General features: G+C 38.5%; 1 protein-coding gene across 10 annotated transcripts in view; it reads left to right on the forward strand.

Moving 5' to 3' along the window:
• Positions 1-1,158: 1,158 nt before the first annotated feature.
• The window catches only part of LOC5516477 (serine/threonine-protein kinase DCLK1), a 37,891-nt gene continuing 16,970 nt past the window's right edge, over positions 1,159-22,079 (forward strand). Inside the window, exons 1-11 of one of the 10 annotated variants that reach the window (XM_032386307.2) lie at positions 6,350-6,435; positions 6,682-6,816; positions 8,171-8,853; positions 12,609-12,708; positions 16,347-16,463; positions 17,034-17,072; positions 17,450-17,499; positions 19,050-19,071; positions 19,338-19,375; positions 19,467-19,501; positions 20,069-20,115. In XM_032386307.2, coding sequence (XP_032242198.1) covers positions 8,188-8,853; positions 12,609-12,708; positions 16,347-16,463; positions 17,034-17,072; positions 17,450-17,499; positions 19,050-19,071; positions 19,338-19,375; positions 19,467-19,501; positions 20,069-20,115 — 1,114 coding nt within the window. In that variant the 5' untranslated portion in view covers positions 6,350-6,435; positions 6,682-6,816; positions 8,171-8,187. Of the gene's footprint in view, positions 1,674-3,206; positions 3,289-4,556; positions 4,674-5,140; positions 5,273-6,288; positions 6,436-6,681; positions 6,817-7,814; positions 8,058-8,170; positions 8,854-12,608; positions 12,709-16,346; positions 16,464-17,033; positions 17,073-17,449; positions 17,500-19,049; positions 19,072-19,337; positions 19,376-19,466; positions 19,502-20,068; positions 20,116-22,079 lie in introns of those variants that run through there. The other 9 variants (XM_032386302.2, XM_032386303.2, XM_032386310.2 and 6 more) reach the window with 9 other exon arrangements.

Raw genomic sequence — 22,079 nt, forward strand, 5'->3', positions numbered from 1 at the left:
ATACATGTTATATACATGTGCGCAACCTCATATATGGCATGCATAGTGTTATATACACGGGTGCAACCTCATATGCATTTTATATAATGTTATATACATGTGCGCAACCTCATATGTGGCATGTATAGTATTATGGAAAGCACAATTATGGGACCAGCGATACTGCATGTTTTTATACAACAGTGTTGCTCTTCTTACGCAAATCTTTGCATAAACAATTTAGAATCCGCATATCATTTCCTCGCTATTTACTCGTAGAGTAGGTGCGATGGATAGATCTTAGACAACAATTCATCACAAGCACTTTTGTCGCGCCAAATGGTCACACTATATCTTACTATACGTTCTTTCTTCGTATGAGCTATTTAGACAAAAAGGCCCATTTTGTAAGTTCAATTATTTATGTTTTTTTCATTTTTTGGTGAAAATTTTATAGTAATTGCTTATATTATCTTTCTTATATGTGTGTGTGTTTTTTTGTATTGTTTTTTTTTTATCTGTTATTTTCGCCCACACATCCCGTTACATTATAATCATCCGCGTTGACAATAAAAGTGCGGTTGTTTGCATTAGTTTCAAAAGTTATAAAAATATCTAGATATTCAACATCTTGTCTTTATTAGTTGGTAGCTGTTATGGGAATGATTCCATCTATTCAACATATAGGCGCCAGACTAACTAAAACATAGCTTAACAAAATAAAAAACAGTCTTGATAATCCTTAAAATGGGAGTCGTTCAACGTCTGTTTTTAGCGCTAGAAAACAAACAATGGACACATTTGTTGAAAAGGGTCGTGTTCATTGGACATCATTCCAATTGTGTGAAACAAAAATTGCTTATCAAAACTTAGTTCCTCATTTCATTAAGTTTGCTTCTTCTTATTGAAGTGTGCCTCGCTTAGTGAAAAAAAGTAAAGATTTCGTTTTGATAGTTTATGGTGAAAAGAAATTATAAATGTTCCCCAGTCCATTCCACCCTACTTAACATTCCCGATCTATAAAAGCTTGCAGAAATGGCATTATTAATTATAGATAACTGATTCCTTTGCAAATGAGCTGATTTTGGTAATATGCATAAGAATGATTCGGTGTATTGAATATAGCTCTTTAGACGTTCCAACGTTACAATACGCTGTACTTATCAGGTAGAGGCAGAGAAACACAAGTATCGCTAAAGACGAGAGGAGCGCAAGGAGTTCCAGATCCTCATTGAAGATCATTAAAATTAAACGGAAACCTCAAGATATGGAGAGCTCAGCAGAATTTGATTTCAAACTATGGGCGGCAGAGAGTAACCTTAAAACTGGTACAATCTATGTGCTACAGCGGGAGGGATTCGATACGAAGGCGGCCCTGACGCTGACAAGGCGACAAGATGTTTACACACTCGACATCTCTCGCGGTCAAAAGCGCACGCTCGCCAAGGCCCTGGCTAAACTAATGGAAAACCCGGAGATGTCTGCAATGTTCCTTGAGACCGCTAAGTCTTTTGAGAGTTCTGATGGTGAGTCGTCGAGTTCTGGCGCGGAGACGGAGAGTGCAGTGCAAAGGGAGTCGGTAATAGAAGAAGAGGATGAAGACGAAGAGAATGAAGAAGCTCAGATTGGCGACGGCGAGGAAGGTGGCATTTTGGATGCTCCCGAAAAAACAGTGACTGCCGAACAAGTAACAGGTGAGAAGCGAATCTAATGTTCACTAAAATATCTTTACGCTTTTACAATGAATACTCGTGATTTTTTAACTCTAGTTTTGCAGTTACAATTAGAAGTTTTGAAAAGCAATTTATCATTTTTGTAAAAAGTACTCTATTGCTGTATATTGGAAGTACTCTATATTTAGGATGTTGATCATTTTGGTATATATTACTATTTCATCATTCTGCACGTACTACAACTAAGGGTGCGAAAATGTCATCGGAAAAAAATATTACCGCCGAGGTTTAGAAGTGACACTTTACAAACAAACACACTTACAAACACTATCGAGTTGAGGCGCGCTTGTATCATTTCTGGCGGGTCTTTTTTAAGAGGGCTTTTTCGAGATAAAGAGTAATAAATAATTAAATATACTTGTGTAAAAACTGTCAGTAATTACCCGTTTGTTTTCCATTAATTGTAAACGGAAACAATAAACACAATATGTTAAATGACTTGGGTATTTTTGTACTCTTAATGGACCCACTTTAAAAGCCACACCGTTTTACATATTGTTTTCTAAGCGGGTGCCGGATAAAAACATAACCACATCAAAACGCGGTGTTCGCTGTGAAAATCACTTCTGTCTTAAACACATATGAGATAGGAATGGAAAGAAGCTATAATGGCTTACTGAATTGAAACTAGGTGGATCAAAGTGGGAGTCCGTGCCCAATTTGTCTTTTGTAAGCATGATACACTAGTCATTCAAACCCCCACCCCTAAGGGTCCCCGAATGGTCTTTGGCGAGCACTTGCGAGCTTGCGAGCCCCCGTTTTTATGCGAGGCCGAGCATTTTTAGGCGGAAAAAAAATTAGCCGAAAACTGCGAGCACATCGAAATTTCGGGGGACCATTCGGGGGGGCCCTCTAAGACTACAGAGGGTGTGGGGTTTACGTGGGGTTTTAGAGCTCTTTTGAACCAGAATCTATCCCGAGGGGGTGGTGGCATTGACTTGTTTTTTAGCCATAGACTTGTCCCCACCAAATTGCCGGAAGGCGAGTTCGTGGATTCTACCCCCCATGGAAGGCCGGACCTCGTTTCAGGTTTTCTGTTCCCAAATAATGTTGTGAGAATCCAAGTATATAGAGTAGAGGAGATTATAACTACACATGTAGCCGTCAAGATACCAACAAGGATCCTTAGTCATTAAAAAAAATAAGTAGTTTTTCAATTTAGATCATATCACAGAAATGTGTCTAATGAGTTTGGTGCGATGCCATATCCAAAAATCTTCGCCAGGTTTTCACAGAACTCCCGGTCAGTTATTAACCAGTCTGGAAATGCACCCACTCTATACTCGCTCAATTAAGTGGTGTATTCATTGTTTTTACGATGCAAAGTTGTTTTGCAAGTGTATAAAACGTTACCATAACATGGCTTCATAAACAGTTACACATCCATTTACGTAATCAGTGCATTAGTTTCTGTGGTATTAGTAGGTTAATATTTGATGAGTGTTAATGAATATGATAGCACTCGGCCATCTCCTGTTTATTTGTCTCTCACGGCACGAAATCTAAGCTTGCAGCAAGGCTTTGGTGACGATTAGGTGCACTAGGGCTAGGTTACGATTTCCAATACCTCGAACAGGTAGGAGTTACTTGGTTTCTTGTTACACCGCGCCTTTTCTAACATATGTACAGCAGCAATCCAGAACTAACCTGTCCCAAAAAACTCTGCACCTCGGTGAAAAATAGCATTTTTTTTTGCAAATGTAAGAAAATGATCCTGTATATGCTCGGTATGCACTGGCGAAAAGTTTCTGCGACAATCGACATGTCTGTCTGTGTAGGTCTTCCCTAGGTACTTGTGTGGTGCAGTGTGTTGGTGCATGGTTTATTTGTGCAGGTTGTCCCTAGGTATTTGTGCAGTGCAGTGTGTTGGTGCATGGTTTATTTGTGCAGGTTGTCCCTAGGTATTTGTGTAGTGCAGTGTGTTGGTGCATGATTTATTTGTGCAGGTCTTCCCTTCATACAGATTGTGTGGTGCAGTGTGTTGGTGCATGGTTTTACGCAGATGGTCCAGGCTGTATGGTATAGTATACTAGTGCATGGGTGAATGTACAGGGCCATGCATACGATAATACAGCATTTCATTTTAAGGCACGCCGACCTTTCTTCAAAACAATTCGATTGCGTTCGTTTTATCAATGAATTTGTCTTCGAGGGTAGGAATTTGAATCAAGTCTGTTGGAGCCAGGAAGTCAATGATACAAAATCGTTTTTTTTTTCTCATCACCCTTGCGAAATGGACTTGGGAGTATCCAGTATATACTAGGAAATCCTAGGAGCTCCCAAATCTTGGGAGTTCATTTCGCAGGGGCATTGCCGTTAGATCAAAACCCCCTCTCTTAATAAAGCTAGATACGCCCCTGGCTCCAGTCCATTGTAAAATACCTCGGCCAAACGCACCACTTTATTTGTTGGTATTTAACCATACACTAGAAATCATCAACTAGAAGGACTGTATATACAAAAAGGCTCTAAAACCAGTCATACACAAAACTGTTTGTGGAATTCGTAAACAAAATGCGATATAAGATGTGCTGTCATTTTTTTGTGAAAACTTTTTGTCTTCGCTCGCCTCGTAAAACTTTCAATGTTTGACAAGCGGGTGCACATTTGCAAAAAAAAAATGCTATTTTTCATCGAGGTGCAGAGCTTTGCATCGTATGCTTATCCAGGCCTTTACAATATCACACATTCCGGAATTATCAATTGGAAGTTAAAAACTGCAGAAAACGTTTATTTGAAAGGATGTTTTTTTTATGTAGTCACAATTTCTTCAAGACTAGAGTGAACGGGCAGGGATACCTGTGGTGGAAAAATACGCGCGTTTCCAGTCCATTTCAAAATGGCGGGCAGCGAGAAACAAATAGACTTCTCAATACAACAATCTCTGCAAGTTTTCGCGAACTCGAAGCCAATTCAACCATTGAAAATCGAGAGAAATCATTTATGCACATCTCAAAAAGGGTACGTTATGCTCATCTGTTCCGATATTATTGTATTATCATTGATTTAATTATTTTCACGTTGAGTTTGTTTTGACAAACTTCGTCTGACGCCGTAAGTTGGCACAGTTAGGGGAAAACACTACGGCTAGACACTGCTGAGAATGGGTCACACTAGATTGACGAGATCAGTATTGTTTTGAATCTATTTTTGGCTGCGATGACTGCGACTTTTATTAAAACGAACTGTCAACAATTTAACGAACAATGAACGCTGATGTGTCCCAGCGCTGAATTTGTACACCTTCTATCTACAACAACACTGATGGCTTTTTCCTATCAGAGTCAGAGTCAAAAGATCATAGAAATACAGAGCCAAACAATCCGTCGATGGTTTCTCACCTCGTTGTCTCGAGATATGAATAGCCAAACGCGCGTTATCACGCATTCACCCAGGGGGGTCGCGTCGGGGTTTATAATAACTGCGCTATATTCTTCAGCATTTTATTCTCAATAAGAGTACGAAGGCGTGACGGCCGCATCAACATCGCGATCGCGGACAACTTATATGTTTATTGGCCCACTGAAGTACAAGCTATAAGAGAAAGTTCGGCATGCCAGGTTGGTTATCTTAATTTATAATGCCCCTTTGCGCTTTGCTTTCAGTATTTTACTATTTTAGTTATCACTGCTTCGTTCAGTATCTTATTCCTTTCATTTGTCCTTTTATATTTATGATCCACTTCTTTTTCTTCATAGTGGTAATACTTCATTCAAAAGACCGTCTATTATTGTAACATTCTTCTTTTCTTCTCTTATTTCTCGTATCTAGTTTTATTTTTTCATATCTCTATATTTTCAAAATCTGATAAGTTATTGCGCCTTCTGTGTATGCGTCGTTCAGTAGTATTCTTGTTGAACTTCCGTCTAATATTAGCGTTTTGCTAAAACATTCCTATTCGCACAATTCGACTACTAAAAAGGAAAACGTTATAACAGAACAAGGAAATATTAGATTGATGGGGCATGAAAGCATATCAAGCTTATTCCGTTTGAGCTGAATACTAGCCCTTTTCCGCGCACAAGCCTTTAAACAAATTCAAATTATGCAAGTCAGTGCGTGGCGTTATCTCCGCTTTTATAACATCGATTAAATACCAAGTGCGGTCGAATCCACAGAGTTACGCCAATCAATCAAGTGAACACATTTTGCTAAAGTAACTCATACATAATCAATCCGCGTTGATGATAATCAATAAGTATTTTTTTCCATGGATTCGCTTAGCCGTCGAAGCAGTGTAATATATTTTGATTATTTCCTATTGAATTGCAACTTATGGCTAAGAAGGCGGGGTACCTCCCTTGGCTTGTTTTCGTCAAAAATGTAAATACATGTAAAAAAGACCTGTCTAGACTACAAGGTTTGGTGATTTCGCCATTCCTTTCCCACTTTAATTCTTGGCAATACTACATCGTTTATCTCCTAAATGGGAAATAATTCTATGGGAAAATTATACCGCGACTTTTCGTCAATAAACTAGCAAGACAGTAAAACGCATTAAAAGTGCATGCAGAATACTGAATCAGTTATACCTTGCTATGCCCTGTTTGAATCGGTGACATATAGCCCTGCTAATGCTTGGCTAAAGAGCGGCGTAAATTTTTCATTGGGCAAACTCGCATGCGACGGCGCATGCGCCAACACTCGATTGTCGAGAAGGTAGCTTTTGAAAATTCAATTTCACAAGCTTCTGACAAGAGAGACAATTAACCTCGAAAATAAGGTAAGAATCCACTAAAATTATCCACTACTCAAAGCCTTTGTTTTCCGTGGACTCACCGTGTTTTGTAAGTGTAAGGGCGCTGAATGACTCATAGGTTATGTTATACTTTCCCATAGAAACAGGCAGGTTGACCTAAAAATCTAACACTGTGGGAATTCCCCCGTTCCCCTTTTTAAACAATGCAAATAGCTTTTTCATAACCGAGGGTTGTGCGATTCATAATATACCGGCTGATTTCGCTTTTAGGAACAGAGCTGAAAAAAATCGAAATAACAAGAAAAAGAGCACCCATAGAATATAACAGCGCCCAGGCGAGCCAAGCCAATGTTTCTGTTCTCTCGGGAAAGGCTTTAGAAAACCTTTATCAACAACAGGGGGACGGTATTGTATTTCTTTTATATAAAAGTAAAATTCGATAACGACAAAGTAATCTTCCATTATTTCTATTCATTGACCTTAGGTCCTTCGTGAGAAATGTAAAGTAAATGGTAGAGATTCTAAGGAATGTAAAAGCGGTTTTCAAATTTCGCCGTCTTGACATGTGAAATCGAAGGTAATTTATTCAACACATTTGCGCAAATCGTGCCCTTTTTTGGTGCTGTTCATAGTGCGAACAGTTCTTTTGACTAAGTAGCTCGTGGGGAACATGACTAATCGGCCCAGGTGCATCATTCACTTCATTCGAATTTAGCGCTGCCTTCATTACGCTATTGTGCGCCTTTCTTTTCTCGCTCTTAGGCGTTCCAGTGTTCAGCGGAGTTAATCAAAGGGACGGATAAAATAAGAGCAGTCCTTTACTTTGTGTGTGTTTTGCTGGTCATGGACAATGGCGCACCAGTGTTTTTTCTAGTGCTGTGCTTGTTGACTGGTTGTGAACCGATTAGGGTCAAAAGTTGCGCGCTTACACGAACCGAGAACATTCAATGAGTCCCATAGCCCCATCCATACACTTAATGCATCTAATTTCACACCGAAATCTCTATGAAACCTATTAGGGACAAATATTTGAGAGAGCTTCCCATTTAACAACTATCAACAATCATAATCTAAATAATTAATCAATTCAGCGAAAACAATAGCTACTGATTCCGGCAAAAAAAACACGCAGATTTCTCGCCAAACATCTATCATTTGCTTTAACAAGAAATCCGAAACTATCAACCATTTGCTAGAATTCAAAATCCTAAACTATTTAATTAAACATTAAATTCATTGGCCACTTTTTTTTTTTCAATTTGAAAAGTGTTTTTCAATATCTCAGCGGAAATACGGGCATTCGCCGATGTGATGGATTTTGATTGGCTGTTCTAAAGAGCTATTGTTTTTATAGCACCCCTTGTTCATCGGCCAATCAGAGCGCGCTCATTGTATTTGGCTAGCAAGTCAAAATATTGACTACGGTTGCTGAGTCGGTCTTGGAGCTCACTACTTCCGAAAGATTCCACTGACACAGGTGGTTTTCAGTCCACCCGATCAGAATATAATATGAGCTTTCTGTTATTGTCTCCTATGGCAAATTTCTAGCCCAATTTGATTGGACGAAGGATAGTGAATTAGTGCGAGTTGAAAGCGACCAAGAGACATCCGCCTCAATTTCTCCTCTCGACTACGAACCCTCGGTGGTGCGTTTTGCGATCAGATTTTCGATCTTATTGTTATTCTCTTTACTTTTGGTACTGAAAATCCCTTGCATGGTGGGTTTTGAATAATTAACAGCCTTTTATTATTTTTTTAGCTGCATCGGGAGATAGAATGGAGAATGGAATGATGAATGGAGACGAAGACTTCCGAAGCGGTTCCCCTGGCCTTCAACGATCGGGGTCGAGAAACTCCATCGGTAGAGATGGCAGAAACTCCCTACTTCGACGAAACCAAAGCCTTAGCGCCAAACAGATTATGTTCTACAGAAATGGAGACAGGTTTTTCAGTGGCCTGAAGTTGGCGGTTTCAAGCGAGCGCTACAAGGAATTCGATTCACTATTAACCGAACTGTCTGCGAAAATCGACCTTCAAACCGGCGCGGTTCGCTATATCTTTAATAGCGAAACAGGCAATGAAGTCCAAGATGTGACTGAACTACAGTATGGGGTGTCCTACGTTTGCTCTTCGTCTAACCATTTTCAGCGGATTGAAGGTGGTTACAGAAATAACCAACCACAATGGGCGCTTACATCCGCGAAGGGCAACCCGAAAAGCGAGCTGCAGAACTGGCAACAGAACGAACAAGTCGACCAGCAGAAAGATTTTATCCGAGCCAAGCTAGTGACTGTCGTGAAACACGGCAAAAAACCTCAGAAGAAAGTCACTATGCTGTTGAACAAGAAAACTGCGTCTTCGTTAAACCAAGTCCTCGATCATCTATCGTCTAAAGTCACCGTTGGCAAAGTGGATAAACTCTACACCGTCGACATGAAACCGGTAAGATTTGTTTCATTGATTTTATGATTTTAATACACTGACTATTCTATGATCCCATATGATTTCGAGTTCATGGTCTTTAGTTCGTTGTCAAATTAAATATTTATAAACACTGTTGCTTGCCTTTGAGTTGCGTAAAAACGCCATGTGAGAAGGGCCGAGTGACGGCATTTAAATCCAAACTCATATTTTTCGCGCGAAATTGGCGTCAAAGCGAAACAATTTTTCATTTTCGTATATCTACATTAAAATGTCACCAGTGCTGTTATTCCATGGTTCAAGAAAACCTGCATACCTCCATATTAATCACCCATCCTTCTTCCATCGCAAAAGGCGATATCATTTCCTATTTATATTCAAAATATCGATTACTTCCCGTCCTATTTTCCCTAGAGTTCTTGCAAGCACGCGCGCTAAATTACCATTCGAGTGTCGAAATCGACAAGCTTACGGCATTGAAAGGCTTTTTTCACCGAACAATGGTGCATTTTACTGGTTTTCACTTGGCCATTTAAGGTTTTAGTTTTCCTCACTCATGAAAAAGCACGCTTTTTTAATCTTCTCGTAATGTCGGGTTCTTTGTTCACATCCTTCCCGTACTGAGGATTGTGTTTTTTTTTTTTGCCACGTGTCTAGTTCTAGAGGACGCTATATTATTCATAAAGATTAGGCTTGTACAAGGTATCTAACCCCAAACCTTCGCTACTGCAAAATCTAGGTTTATTTGCCGTTTTGTTGGCCTTGTTACATTTTAAACGTGTGTTGACCCTCTTATACGAGTGTTCCGCTCCGTCGCAATCCAAACGCTTCAATGACTCGATCAAAGGAAGCCTTTTCATTTTGAAAACTGTTTCACTGGGACGTGACAAATCTGTAGGCAATTTTTATCACGCCTTAATCCTTTTGGCAGTTAGCCTAACAAAGAGCCTAAAATACACATTATTCGGGTTTAAGTGAAAGCCTGGCTTACGTATTTCCTCTATGTCTAAAAATGTTCAATATCATAAAAAGCTGTCCAATGAATTGTTGGCTGAGCATACAAGGAGGAATCAAGTCACGCGTGGACAGAGCCCTATGCTATAACCATTAACACACATCAAGAGCATTTTATGTGCGAAATATTATATTAAGCCTTTTTTTATTCCTTTTTTTGGACTCTTTATCTTTCTAGAAACTGCTAATATCTGTAAGGTCATGAACTTCAGAGATGCTTTTGGGTTAAGATGTTTTAGAAGGGTAGATATACACTCTTTTTTATAAGAACGTCATGCCTGAGATTTCACCCAATTTTAAGAACATGCTAAGAACATGCTGAGGCTCAGATATCAGAAAAATATAGCTTTTTTTTTTAGTCCTGATGCTTTCTAAAATGCAGACGTTCAAAAATATTGTAATGAAGTATAAGAGTGACTAGAAGGAAAGATCAGAATTTAATAGTCTTCCATAAGACCCAGCAACATCCAGGTAATGCTTAGGGGCATGTACCCTGTCTTCCTGTTAATCCACATATGCATAGTTAAAATGGCTGTATAATCATATGTCTGTGATATATTTTTAGTGGTTTTAATTAATTGTTGGGATAAGAAGTTGTGGCTTTAGTACCACTCATGGTTTTACAATATTTGCTTTATCAATGACCAGCATTACTGATTAAAAAACTTTTAAGGTACATATATTTCTGAATGAAAGCTAATTTCCCAAATCCTCCAGACTTGTTATACACAAATACTTGACTTTGTTGAGAATATTTCCCTGACATCCCAGGCTATGTATACCACATTTATTGTCTGCTGTCACTCTTTTTTATCTTTTGTTTATCATTTGAGTTGCCAGAGTAAATAAACCACCTCTGAATGGACTTAGAAATCAATGAATAATTTGTGTTTACTCTTACAGTGCACTAGTAGAACTCTTGGGTAGGGGTCAGATTGTGAGTAAAATTATCTTTATAATGGTTTTTCCATATTTATGAATGTTATCCCCATATCAGAGCATGACTCACAGGCAAACATGTCATTATCATTAATATTTATCAACCTTAAACTCATACTCACCTCTTAGTCACTCTTATAAAATGAAGGGAGCACCTGATCTGAATTGTGGTATTAAATTTTTTCTAAAATAAAAAGATATCAAATTTCTTTTTTTAAAAAATATGAATCATTCTAATCATTCTAAAATTTTTACTATTTGACCAGTACCATGGAATGACCATATTAGGCTCATCTGAAATGAAATGAAATTGTTGTTTATAATTAAGAAGGAAACTGGGAAGTTTAGACTATACATTCTCCAGTATGTTTTCCTTATATAAAGAAACATTTTCTGTTTTGGTACTTATGGTTGAGCTGTTTTAAATCTTTATTTTTTAATCCCAGAAATTTATTATCCTATTTCCCCAATATGGTGATTATACACATCCCAAGATACAGCATTCAAGATTGTTTACATTAAAACTAAAATTGATTACGGCAAAAGAGTAACTTGCTGTACATACATGATAATTTTCATGCTTTAATTTAAGTTTACATTTCACATCCAATCTTGAATCATTATCAGATCATTTATTAAAAAGTAGTGTGTACATGTTAAATTCAATTTTTTTAAATTGAAAAAGAATTGGGTTAAAAGCATTCAGCATGGATCTTTGTGAATAATAGACAAAAAAATAAAGAAAGGAAGACACCAGGGGTAGACGTTAAAAATTAGATTTATTCCTAAAAGCCAGAAGAAAGACTTTTCACCAAGCCCAGTTCATTTGTCCTCCTTGAATTATCTTAGCTTAGAGATCTTTATATAGTTCAAGGCAGAGATCTTTATATAGTTCAAGGCAGATATCCTTAGAGTCTAATAAAAAAATGCCAGACTAGACCAGCTTCCTCTACTACTGTGTAAGTGAATTATTCCTATATTGAGTCTTTGACAACTCAAAGCCAGAAAAGGAGGAACTCTTTAGAGCCACACCTTGATAAATCCACTGACTTCACAAATGCAATATGCACCTAGATCCAAACAAAACATGTATACAGAAGAATTCCGTGGTTAGTGATAATAACACAAGAAGCTTTTCTAAATAGTTCAATTCAAAAGGATCACACCACCTTCAACAGGTGGTCCATAGTAAACAAAGCTTGCATAAATTTAGTCTATTAATTTGGTTTCATTTTAGAGGGTGTAAAAAATGAATAGGTAATGTTTGGTCTTTGTTTGACTTTGTTACCCTTCAAGTGCTATGTTTAGTAAAGATACCTTTTTTAAATTGTCAAATTTTAAAGCTATGTTCTTAATTTTGTTTCAAATCTGTAAAAATATTTTTTATAGGGGAAATGTTGTTTCCTTTTGAAGAATTTTTCCTTTGTTGTTGTGACCACACCTTTAATTCTTCCATGTACCAGATGCAAGGTTTCACATATTTCTTCATTGAAGAATTTAATGGTCAATCAAAAATCTTATTTGGCTTAATATAAAGTAACAGACTTATTATGCCCAACACTCTCCTATTTTCTATCACCCTATTCTTTTATCACTAAACAAATGAATGCTGTTTGACCTTGTTCAGATCTTTGCTGCTACAATAGGAATTTTTGCTATTTTGCTTTAAGAAAAAATAGGATTTAATCAGTATGGAGAGTCATCACAAATTATCTAAAAGACAGATTTTTGAACATCAAAAATATAACAATAGAATATGCAAAACCATGATCCTCAATTTCCTCCTTGGAATTTAAGATTGATGTTTATGACTATTTTTTCAGATCAAAACTCTACGTGACCTTTTCTATGATGACCACACATTTGTGGCGTTAAGCTCTCATGAGAAGCCACCTGAGGAAGGTTTTGACCTGGATCTTCAGCGTGAGTAAACTATCTGTATTACTTCTTGTTCAGATACACTTATTGTTATTATTTATGATCTATGAATTCTAATAACAAGTACTTACTTTTAACAGCAGTCTTAGCATTACTACATACTCCAGCTAGCAAGTTAAGGTTACTAAAAGCTCAAGCTTTAATGAAGAATCAAATTAGTTCTATGAGCTTGGAACTTGAACCCTGGGGACAGTAGGTTACTGTGTTGAAAAAAAGAGAAACATAGAGACCCAAACTAAAATAGATTCTCTTTTTCTGGACCTAGCATAGCTTTATTTTAATGTTCATATTACATAGGACCCTCATGTTTTATTAAATGGCCTGTTGTGCAGGATGATTGCTTATTGAAGGCCTATCGCCACACACAGTTCTTGTTATGCACCATTAAATAACTAATATCTTTGCAAACTTTTAATCATAGCAATTACCCATGCATGAAAAGCTCCTGCTAAGTGTTAATTAATTAATTATTGAATGCTCAATCTGTGAATATTCTCTAGATTGCTCCTACGCAATAGCAGACTTTGCAGGTGGTTTTTATCTCTTTCTGATACATTATCAGCAGTTGTAACTCTCCAATCATCCATTCTGTATGTTTGCTTTTTGTCTCTCTTGCAACACATTTGTGCACGTTCATGCATGTAGATTAAACATTGCTAAATTTACTTGATAAAAATGTCTAGGGTCTAAAGTACATGTGAATACATAAAGTGTTATGGTTTACTATCGTGTAAGCGAGACAGAAAGCAACATATGTTTATTTGATTGTGCACAAAAAAATGTTAAAACATGCCATTTACCAAAGACAAATTGGTTGTTGAATATCATGACTTTAGCAAATCCAGACATCAACATGCGGGCAGCAAGGCAGGAATTGTATGGGCTTCAAGACAAGTTTTTTGCTCGCTTATACGACAGTATAGCCAGGAATTGTTTGAATCTTTTAAAATCTAAAATAGTTTCTCTGACTCTAGGTTCTGAGAAACCTCCTTGGAGGTTTAGTGTCGTGCCCAAAAAGATCCCATATATTCCTGCCCTGCGCCCACTGACAACAAAACCACACAAAGAATTCACTACCCATCTACACTGCATCCTGTCCGCCCTCTCAACACCTGTGCTCAATACCTCGAGGCCCAAATCAGCGAGAACTAGAGCATGGTCCGTGTCTCCAAGACTCTACACTCCTAAAAGTATTACTCCCAAATTCATACTCTCGCCAAGACAGACTCTATCGGCACCACCATCTAGACCTAAGACAGCACCCACCTCAGCACAGCGCACCCCTGAGCCAATCAGAAAGCCACTAGTGCCTGCACGAATGAGCACAGACTCTACGGATGCCTTCAAAATCCAGGCTCCTCGACCTAAGGCAGGGTCAGACAAGCCAATTGCAATCAAGCCCAGGCCAAAGCCAAAAGCAGGATCGTACACCCCTGTTGCTATCAGGCCAAACAGACCATCAGTTCAGGCACCAAAGCCTGGTGATGACACTGATGATAATGATTATGATGATGATGATGATAATAACAAAGATGAAAGTGGTGAAGAAGTTTGTGCAAAGCATGGTTATTACGTCTTAATTCATGGGGAAAAGGTACTGCGCCCATACCCCCAGGGAGAAGGAAAACCCACAGCTTCTGTCCGACCAATGATTGCAGAGGATCTGGCAAGTTCAGATAGTGACAGCATTGACAATCTGGATTTGAAGCCACTATCCCTGAATGTCCAAAACTCAGATGCACTTGAAGCCAGTATGTAGAAATTGACTGGGAGTGTCTTTCATCCAAGCAAATGCTGCAGATTGAAAAGGCAACTCCTTCTACTAGTTTCTTCACAAAGAAGGAAATAAATGATTTACAATATATAAGGATACAAAAGGCAAAGTATCCCTACCACCGAACAAAAGGAAATATGGTATAGAATATATAATGATATAAAGAAGTCCCTTCTAAAAACAAGATGACTATATGACTATACTAAGATTGGTATGATCAACAAGATTGTTAGTTATATGGTTGCTTTTAGTTGCTACTATTGACAAAGTTCTTGACGCGTTTGATAAAATGCGTCTTGTAGTCTAAAATAGAATAGAATTATGTTGTAATATGTAGTTGATACTAGTTTTAGTTGAGCTAAAGGTAGAATAGAGTTATATTAGGTAGAATGGTTTATTCAAGTAGCAAGGTTAAATTGTTTTTCTTCTTGTCATTTCGTCATTGAACCAACATGTTATAATAATCTAGAAGGCATTCTCAAGAGATTTCTAAAAACACTCAGGAATGAATATCAAATGCATAGACATCTAAAACATTCAGAGTATTATAAGCATTTATACAGTATTTTATTGGATTCATATATTTTATTGTTTCAGTTATGTTCTCAAACTTTATATTGTTTCAAAACAAATATATCAGTTGACTTTATTATCAATTGCTTAAAGTACGTATATAACGGTTATTATTATTATTATCATTATTCAAAGCACTTGTTATTTAGCTTCAGAAATAGTTTAATAGCAGCACAGTTTTTTTTAACAGAGTCAGAAGTATTTAACATAGTTTGCAGTATTTAACCTTGCTAGGCATTTTCTGCGTATATTTATCCATACTGGTATAATGTCTCAGTCACAATATCTGTTATAAGGGTGTTCGCTACCTATTTATCCCCTCAGTTAAATATTATTCACAAATCATCAACTATCAAACACTCACTTTGCTATAATTATTTGAATCTATTTTTTTTCACTTTTTGAAATTCTCTTCACTTTTTTTAAAAATTCCTATCCTATAAGGATTGAGACAACATAAAAATCTGGTTGAGATTATTATTTTATCTATTATATGGGTGATCATTTAACAGGGGAATTCTAAAAGGTAGTTCTCCGTCCTTATAAGAAGAGTAAAAAGCTTTTTATAGATTATGAACAATTCACAAGTGCAAAATTTTTAAGTTTTATATTGATGTCAGAGGGCTTTTATAAGATAAGCATTTGTAATAGAGTGTGCTTTGTAGAGCATGGCTAGAGCCGTGATACAAACACATTTCTATCGTAGTGAACTCACAATTTCTGCCGGCTTGTATTTGGGTGAAAGGGAGCCTGCGTAGACTTGGAGGAACTGAGAACTTTTTTATCATAAATTCAAATCAGAAACTGTGGTTTCACTACGATTTTACAGGAAGAGGCAACAAATGGAAATAATTAAATAAATGAATGATTGGCAGTTGAATTCTAATTATTTAGTGTGAAAATGTGTAACCAGTAAAGGTAAATGCTTTTCGAGTGAATAAGAAGTTGAATGGCACCTCATCGTAATGGCTGCATAATCAATAACACCTCCACGCTGGAGGCATAGCTGCATATGGGAGTGTGTCGATTCCAACGAGTCTTTATAATCTAGCTTCTGGGTCCACTTTTCATTGAAGGGGAAGGTATATTTTCTGATGCATGGCTGCCTGGCCAATTGTATTTTGGTATTCTATTTCTTCAATAAAATCTATGTTAATTGGTTATCCATCTGCGTCATGTTGATTGTTTCCCTGAAATTCATGACCATTTCAGAGTACATTTTTCTGATTGGCTTATAGTTCGGTGTATTAATACCACTTCAACACGACCATTTCAGAGTACAGCTGCAAGAAGAACTCTGCATATAGAGACTTGCAGCGCCCGTCCAGTGGCCTGAAGAGATCCTCCTCCCTTCGAACAACTCGCCAGCACCGTGACAGCAGCTCCCGAGATGGTGAGTTCACCCAAACCACACCCACAATTGACGGGCCCTTGTGTATGAGTCAAGAGTGATTCATTCTTGAAGCTCAAAAACATGGAATAAACGAAATAGCTATTTCAGGGTCATTGAATGATTGTGTATAAGTGTCACAGTAAAAATTACAAGAAGGATTGCAGTAATTACAGTAATACTAGAGACATTTTTCAGCAGGAAAGATCTTGCTCTAATGATTTGTTTGGTAAAATAAACAGCTAAGCTTGAGTACTTTGTCGTGAGAAATGATAACCATAAAAAAGTAATTTGACTGGTTTCTTAATTTGAATGATATTGAACAATATTGTAAATGGGATATGGTAAATTAAAAAAAAAATATAAAATTAAATCAAATGTTTTTTTAGAAGTGCCTGGGAGAAGGGATCCGTATCCCATATTTTAATCAAGAGTGAAATCTTATTTAAAGCTGGGCACTAAAATGTATGGTTTATTGTTAAACTAACTGCACAGTAGATGAAATCCTGTTGATTATAACCTGACTCCAATCGCTAGACGTTTAAAAGCTAAATGACCACTAACCGTTCACAGGAGGAGCTCCAGGCCGCCCTGTGCGACGATCATCCTCAGGTAAACCATAATATAACAACCATGTGACCAGACCATCTAAAAAACTGCTCATTGGTTGAAGTAAAATATGATTTTTCTAGTATAAGTTGAGTTCTCAAATAAATCAGAGAAATTTAAAAAATAATTATCTGAGCAAACATTTTTTTTAAACTTTTAGTAGATTTATATTTCTTGTCAATCAGATATTTGATTGACTGTTTAACCACGTAATACCTAATACCTTCACCTGATAAATCATACTACCAGGTTCAATTCAGTGTCATAAAAATTAAAATACAATAAAATTAAATCTAGAGTTCAAATATATTTAAAAATGTCGTTAGAATGTGTGTGTTTTGTTGAGAATTTTAACATTAAACTTGGCTCTCATCTTGTAGTTAAGAGTGCTGGAAAAGGTTCCCGAGGCCGTAGCGTCAGCCCAAGCAGGGTAAGGAGAAAAAGAATGGCTCTATTCCCATGGCTCTTCACTCTATTCCCATGGCTCTTCACTCTATTCCCATGGCTCTTTACTCTATTCCCATGGCTCTTCACTCTATTCCCATGGCTCTTCACTCTATTCCCATGGCTCTTCACTCTATTCCCATGGCTCTTCACTCTATTCCCATGGCTCTTCACTCTATTCCCATGGCTCTTCACTCTATTCCCATGGCTCTACACTCTATTCCCATGGCTCTTCACTCTATTCCCATGGCTCTTCACTCTATTCTCATGGCTCTTCACTCTATTCTCATGGCTCTTTACTCTATTCCAATGGCTCTTTATTCCCATGGCTCTTAACTCTATTCCCATGGCTCTTTACTCTATTCCCATGGCTCTTCACTCTATTCCCATGGCTCTTCACTCTATTCCCATGGCTCTTCACTCTATTCTCATGGCTCTTCACTCTATTCTCATGGCTCTTCACTCTATTCTCATGGCTCTTCACTCTATTCTCATGGCTCTTCACTCTATTCCCATGGCTCTTCACTCTATTCCCATGGCTCTTCACTCTATTCCCATGGCTCTTTACTCTATTCCCATGGCTCTTTACTCTATTCCCATGGCTCTTCACTCTATTCCCATGGCTCTTCACTCTATTCTCATGGCTCTTCACTCTATTCTCATGGCTCTTCACTCTATTCTCATGGCTCTTCACTCTATTCTCATGGCTCTTCACTCTATTCTCATGGCTCTACACTCTATTCCCATGGCTCTTCACTCTATTCCCATGGCTTTTCACTCTATTCCCATGGCTCTTCACTCTATTCCCATGGCTCTTCACTCTATTCCCATGGCTCTTCACTCTATTCCCATGGCTCTTCACTCTATTCCCATGGCTCTTCACTCTATTCCCATGGCTCTTCACTCTATTCCCATGGCTCTTCACTCTATTCCCATGGCTCTTCACTCTATTCTCATGGCTCTTTACTCTATTCCCATGGCTCTTTACTCTATTCCCATGGCTCTTCACTCTATTCCCATGGCTCTTCACTCTATTCTCATGGCTCTTTACTCTATTCTCATGGCTCTTTACTCTATTCCCATGGCTCTTTACTCTATTCCCATGGCTCTTCACTCTATTCCCATGGCTCTTCACTCTATTCCCATGGCTCTTCACTCTATTCCCATGGCTCTTCACTCTATTCCCATGGCTCTTCACTCTATTCCCATGGCTCATCACTCTATTCCCATGGCTCTTCAATCTATTCCCATGGCTCTTCAATCTATTCCCATGGCTCTTCAATCTATTCCCATGGCTCTTCACTCTATTCTCATGGCTGTTCTATCTATTTCCAGTCACTATTCAACAAGTCTCGTCTTGTCTATCACAATTTCACTAATATTCATTGAATCATTGGATTATCCGAGGGTGATAAGTGATAACCTGCATTGAAAGCATTTGTACCTTTTTCTTTATTGTCTCTGAGTATATTACTACTTATATTATTACTACTTCATAAGTATTCCCATTGTCTAATGCATTTCTTTATCTTCCAGGTTAATGGACACACGCCATTGTGTAAGTCTTCGACTATGTCTCTGTGAATACTAAAATGAGTACTTACGGACTATAAATTTATGCACCGAATTTCAAGCACGTATAACGTTTAAAGCCGCATTATCACCATTTACTTCTGTAGGGCCGAGGAAAACCTCACCCGTTTAGAGACAAGAGTCCTCTTTATTACTTCTGTAGGGCCGAGGAAAACCTCACCCGTTTCCAAAAAAAGGATTTTGTTGTTGTTACTAGTAAAATAAAATAAATAAATTATTTCTCCCCTGCAGCCAACCGCTCCAAGTCTCCGAGCTCCACTGGTAGAAAGGTGAGGGAAGCAATGTTAAGACACTATTTCTCTCTACTTTTATTCCAAGTAAGATACAAAGGCTCATATTTAAATGTTTTTATTTTTTCAGACTCCTTCTGGGACAGGCATGGGGACAGACGAGTTGTAAGTCTGTTGTACTTTGCAAGTTGACTGTTGTGTGTAATCTGTGAAATGTATCGTACCCTTCTCACAAGCTCACGATTACATGTTCTATTAAGTTCCCTGCTCACGTGCTCACGATAATTACACGTTCTATTAGGTACCCTGCTCACGTGCTCACGATAATTACACGTTCTATTAGGTACCCTGCTCACGTGCTCACGATTGAATGTTCTATTAGGTACACTGCTCACGTGCTCACGATAATTACACGTTCTATTAGGTACCCTGCTCACGTGCTTACGATAATTACACGTTCTATTAGGTACCCTGCTCACGAGCTCACGATAATTACACGTTCTCTTAGGTACCCTGCTCACGTGCTCACGATAATTACACGTTCTATTAGGTACCCTGCTCACGTGCTCACGATAATTACACGTTCTATTAGGTACCCTGCTCACGATTGAATGCTCTATTAGGTACCCTGCTCACGATTGAATGCTCTATTAGGTACCCTGCTCACGTGCTCACGATTGAATGTTTTATTAGTTACCCTGCTCACGTGCTCACGATTAAATGTTCTATTAGGTACCCTGCGCACGTTTTTGAGAAGGACAACATGATGTCAGATTCAGGTAAGATTGGCATCGCCCTGCGTAGCTATTTCGACGACATTTGAACGAAGCCACGATAAAGACTGCGACGAGGATTAGATATCACCCAGTAAACACTGACATCAGATCACATAAATCCATACATAGGTAACATCCCATTTTAGGATTGATTTATGATAGCACATTTAGATACTGATCTTTGAAGACTGACTCGTCACACCTTTTTCTCTCAAAGCAAACAAATGAATTTGAATATTAATAAAGTTATAAAGTAGTAACTCTAAAACTTTTCTTAAAAGGTCTACATTTTAAAGAACTAAACACGTCTCTATCCCTAAATCAATAGATAAAGAATTAAATATCCAACGAGTATAAAGCTCCAGGGACAGCGTTTTAAAGTAACTTTTAATATGCCGCAGCGCGCCTGGGCAGAGAAGCAAAAGCTGTGATTAGGCCGCGCAATCCAAAGGCCCCACCATCTGACAGATTTTACTCCACCGTATGGCTCAGCGATTATGAGTCGGAGCATGATAAAAAGTCTGAGGCGGAGCTTTTTAGGGAAGACTCGATTGCAAGCTTTAGTCAGCGCACTTCCCCATTCGATAGTCGCTTCACCACCCCGCTCAGCAGCAGACCCACATCCCCATACAGCAGCCACTTCACCTCGCCCTTTAACAGTAGGCCAACCACTCCCTCGGCTATGTACCAGTTCGAGGATGAAGACTCGGGTCTTCCATCAGAGACGGACAAATCGTACGAGGACATAGCAAAACCGCGGAGAAAACTAACTCGGACTTTAAGCTTGCCTGATAACGAATTGCACCAAATTGACGCTACCGATTTACACGAAAGATTCACGTCTCTACAGCTCGAGCAGGAGAATAGGAGTTTGAAAAAGCTCACGAGCGATTTGCAGGAAGCTCTGGAAAAGCTCGAGGAAAAAGTGAACGATATGCAAAGGGGGGAACGTATCGAGCGAGACAGTTTAGACGGGTTCCAAATATCTGCACCCCCTGCCAAACCTACCATTGTCCAGCATTTGAATATAGCACTTGAGAGTCCCACAGCTATCGAAGATACTCGTCGCACAACTCGTAAAAAGGCTCGTTCTAGGGAGAGAAAAAACGACAAGGACCTACGACTTAATAAGGAGAGATCCAGGGCGAGGCGACGTGGAACAGACCAAACCACATGTTGTCTGAGCTAGTTTTTATCCCTTTTTGAATTCGTGTCTCAACTGTTTGAATTCTGCTGCTGTATGGGTGTTGTGCTTTTGCAAGAGCGGGGAAATTATTTTTTTATTTTTGTAGTATTGTAAATATGTGGCAATAAAAGGAGCTTGAAAGACAGCCTCTTCCAGCTTTACCCGCCTGCCGGTGGCAAAATTCGTCCGATGGTTAGGACTTTAGACTAACGCGCTTTGTCCTGCAGCCCGTGCTCACTTTGAAGAATTCGTTTTCTGAAAATTTGGATATTTCTGCTAAAATATTAGCATAGGTTCCGTCGTATCCCAAGGCACCAATCTGACTGACTTATTTGTTGCTATGATACCTTACAGCAGAGAGAATTATGAAATTACTCTCCCCGGACGCCCCCAATTCCCAGCAGTGTTGTATGCTGTTTGAGCCCGAGAACACACCCACGGCAGACTGGAAACTAGGGCGCGGCCTGCTTTCAAGCACCTAGACCAACGCCACGCCCAAACCACTAGGCCACGCCCAGAGAGTTGTTGGTTATAGAATTACACCGGGGACTATAAATCAGTTATAACAAAAATTAAACCGGGTACTATAAATCAGTTATAACAAGAATTAGATCGGGGCCTATAAATCAGTTCTAGGATACAGGATACACACGTTATTTATACACGGTTAAAACATCAGTTAATACATTAACGGCATGTTATAACCAGAATTAGACCAGGGTCTATATAATATGTCTAGAACTGTGCTTTAGTGATTAACATTTAAGATATTTAAATCGAA

Source organism: Nematostella vectensis, chromosome 10 (assembly GCF_932526225.1).
Source record: "Nematostella vectensis chromosome 10, jaNemVect1.1, whole genome shotgun sequence".
In the NCBI taxonomy this organism is placed as follows: Eukaryota; Metazoa; Cnidaria; class Anthozoa; order Actiniaria; family Edwardsiidae; genus Nematostella; species Nematostella vectensis.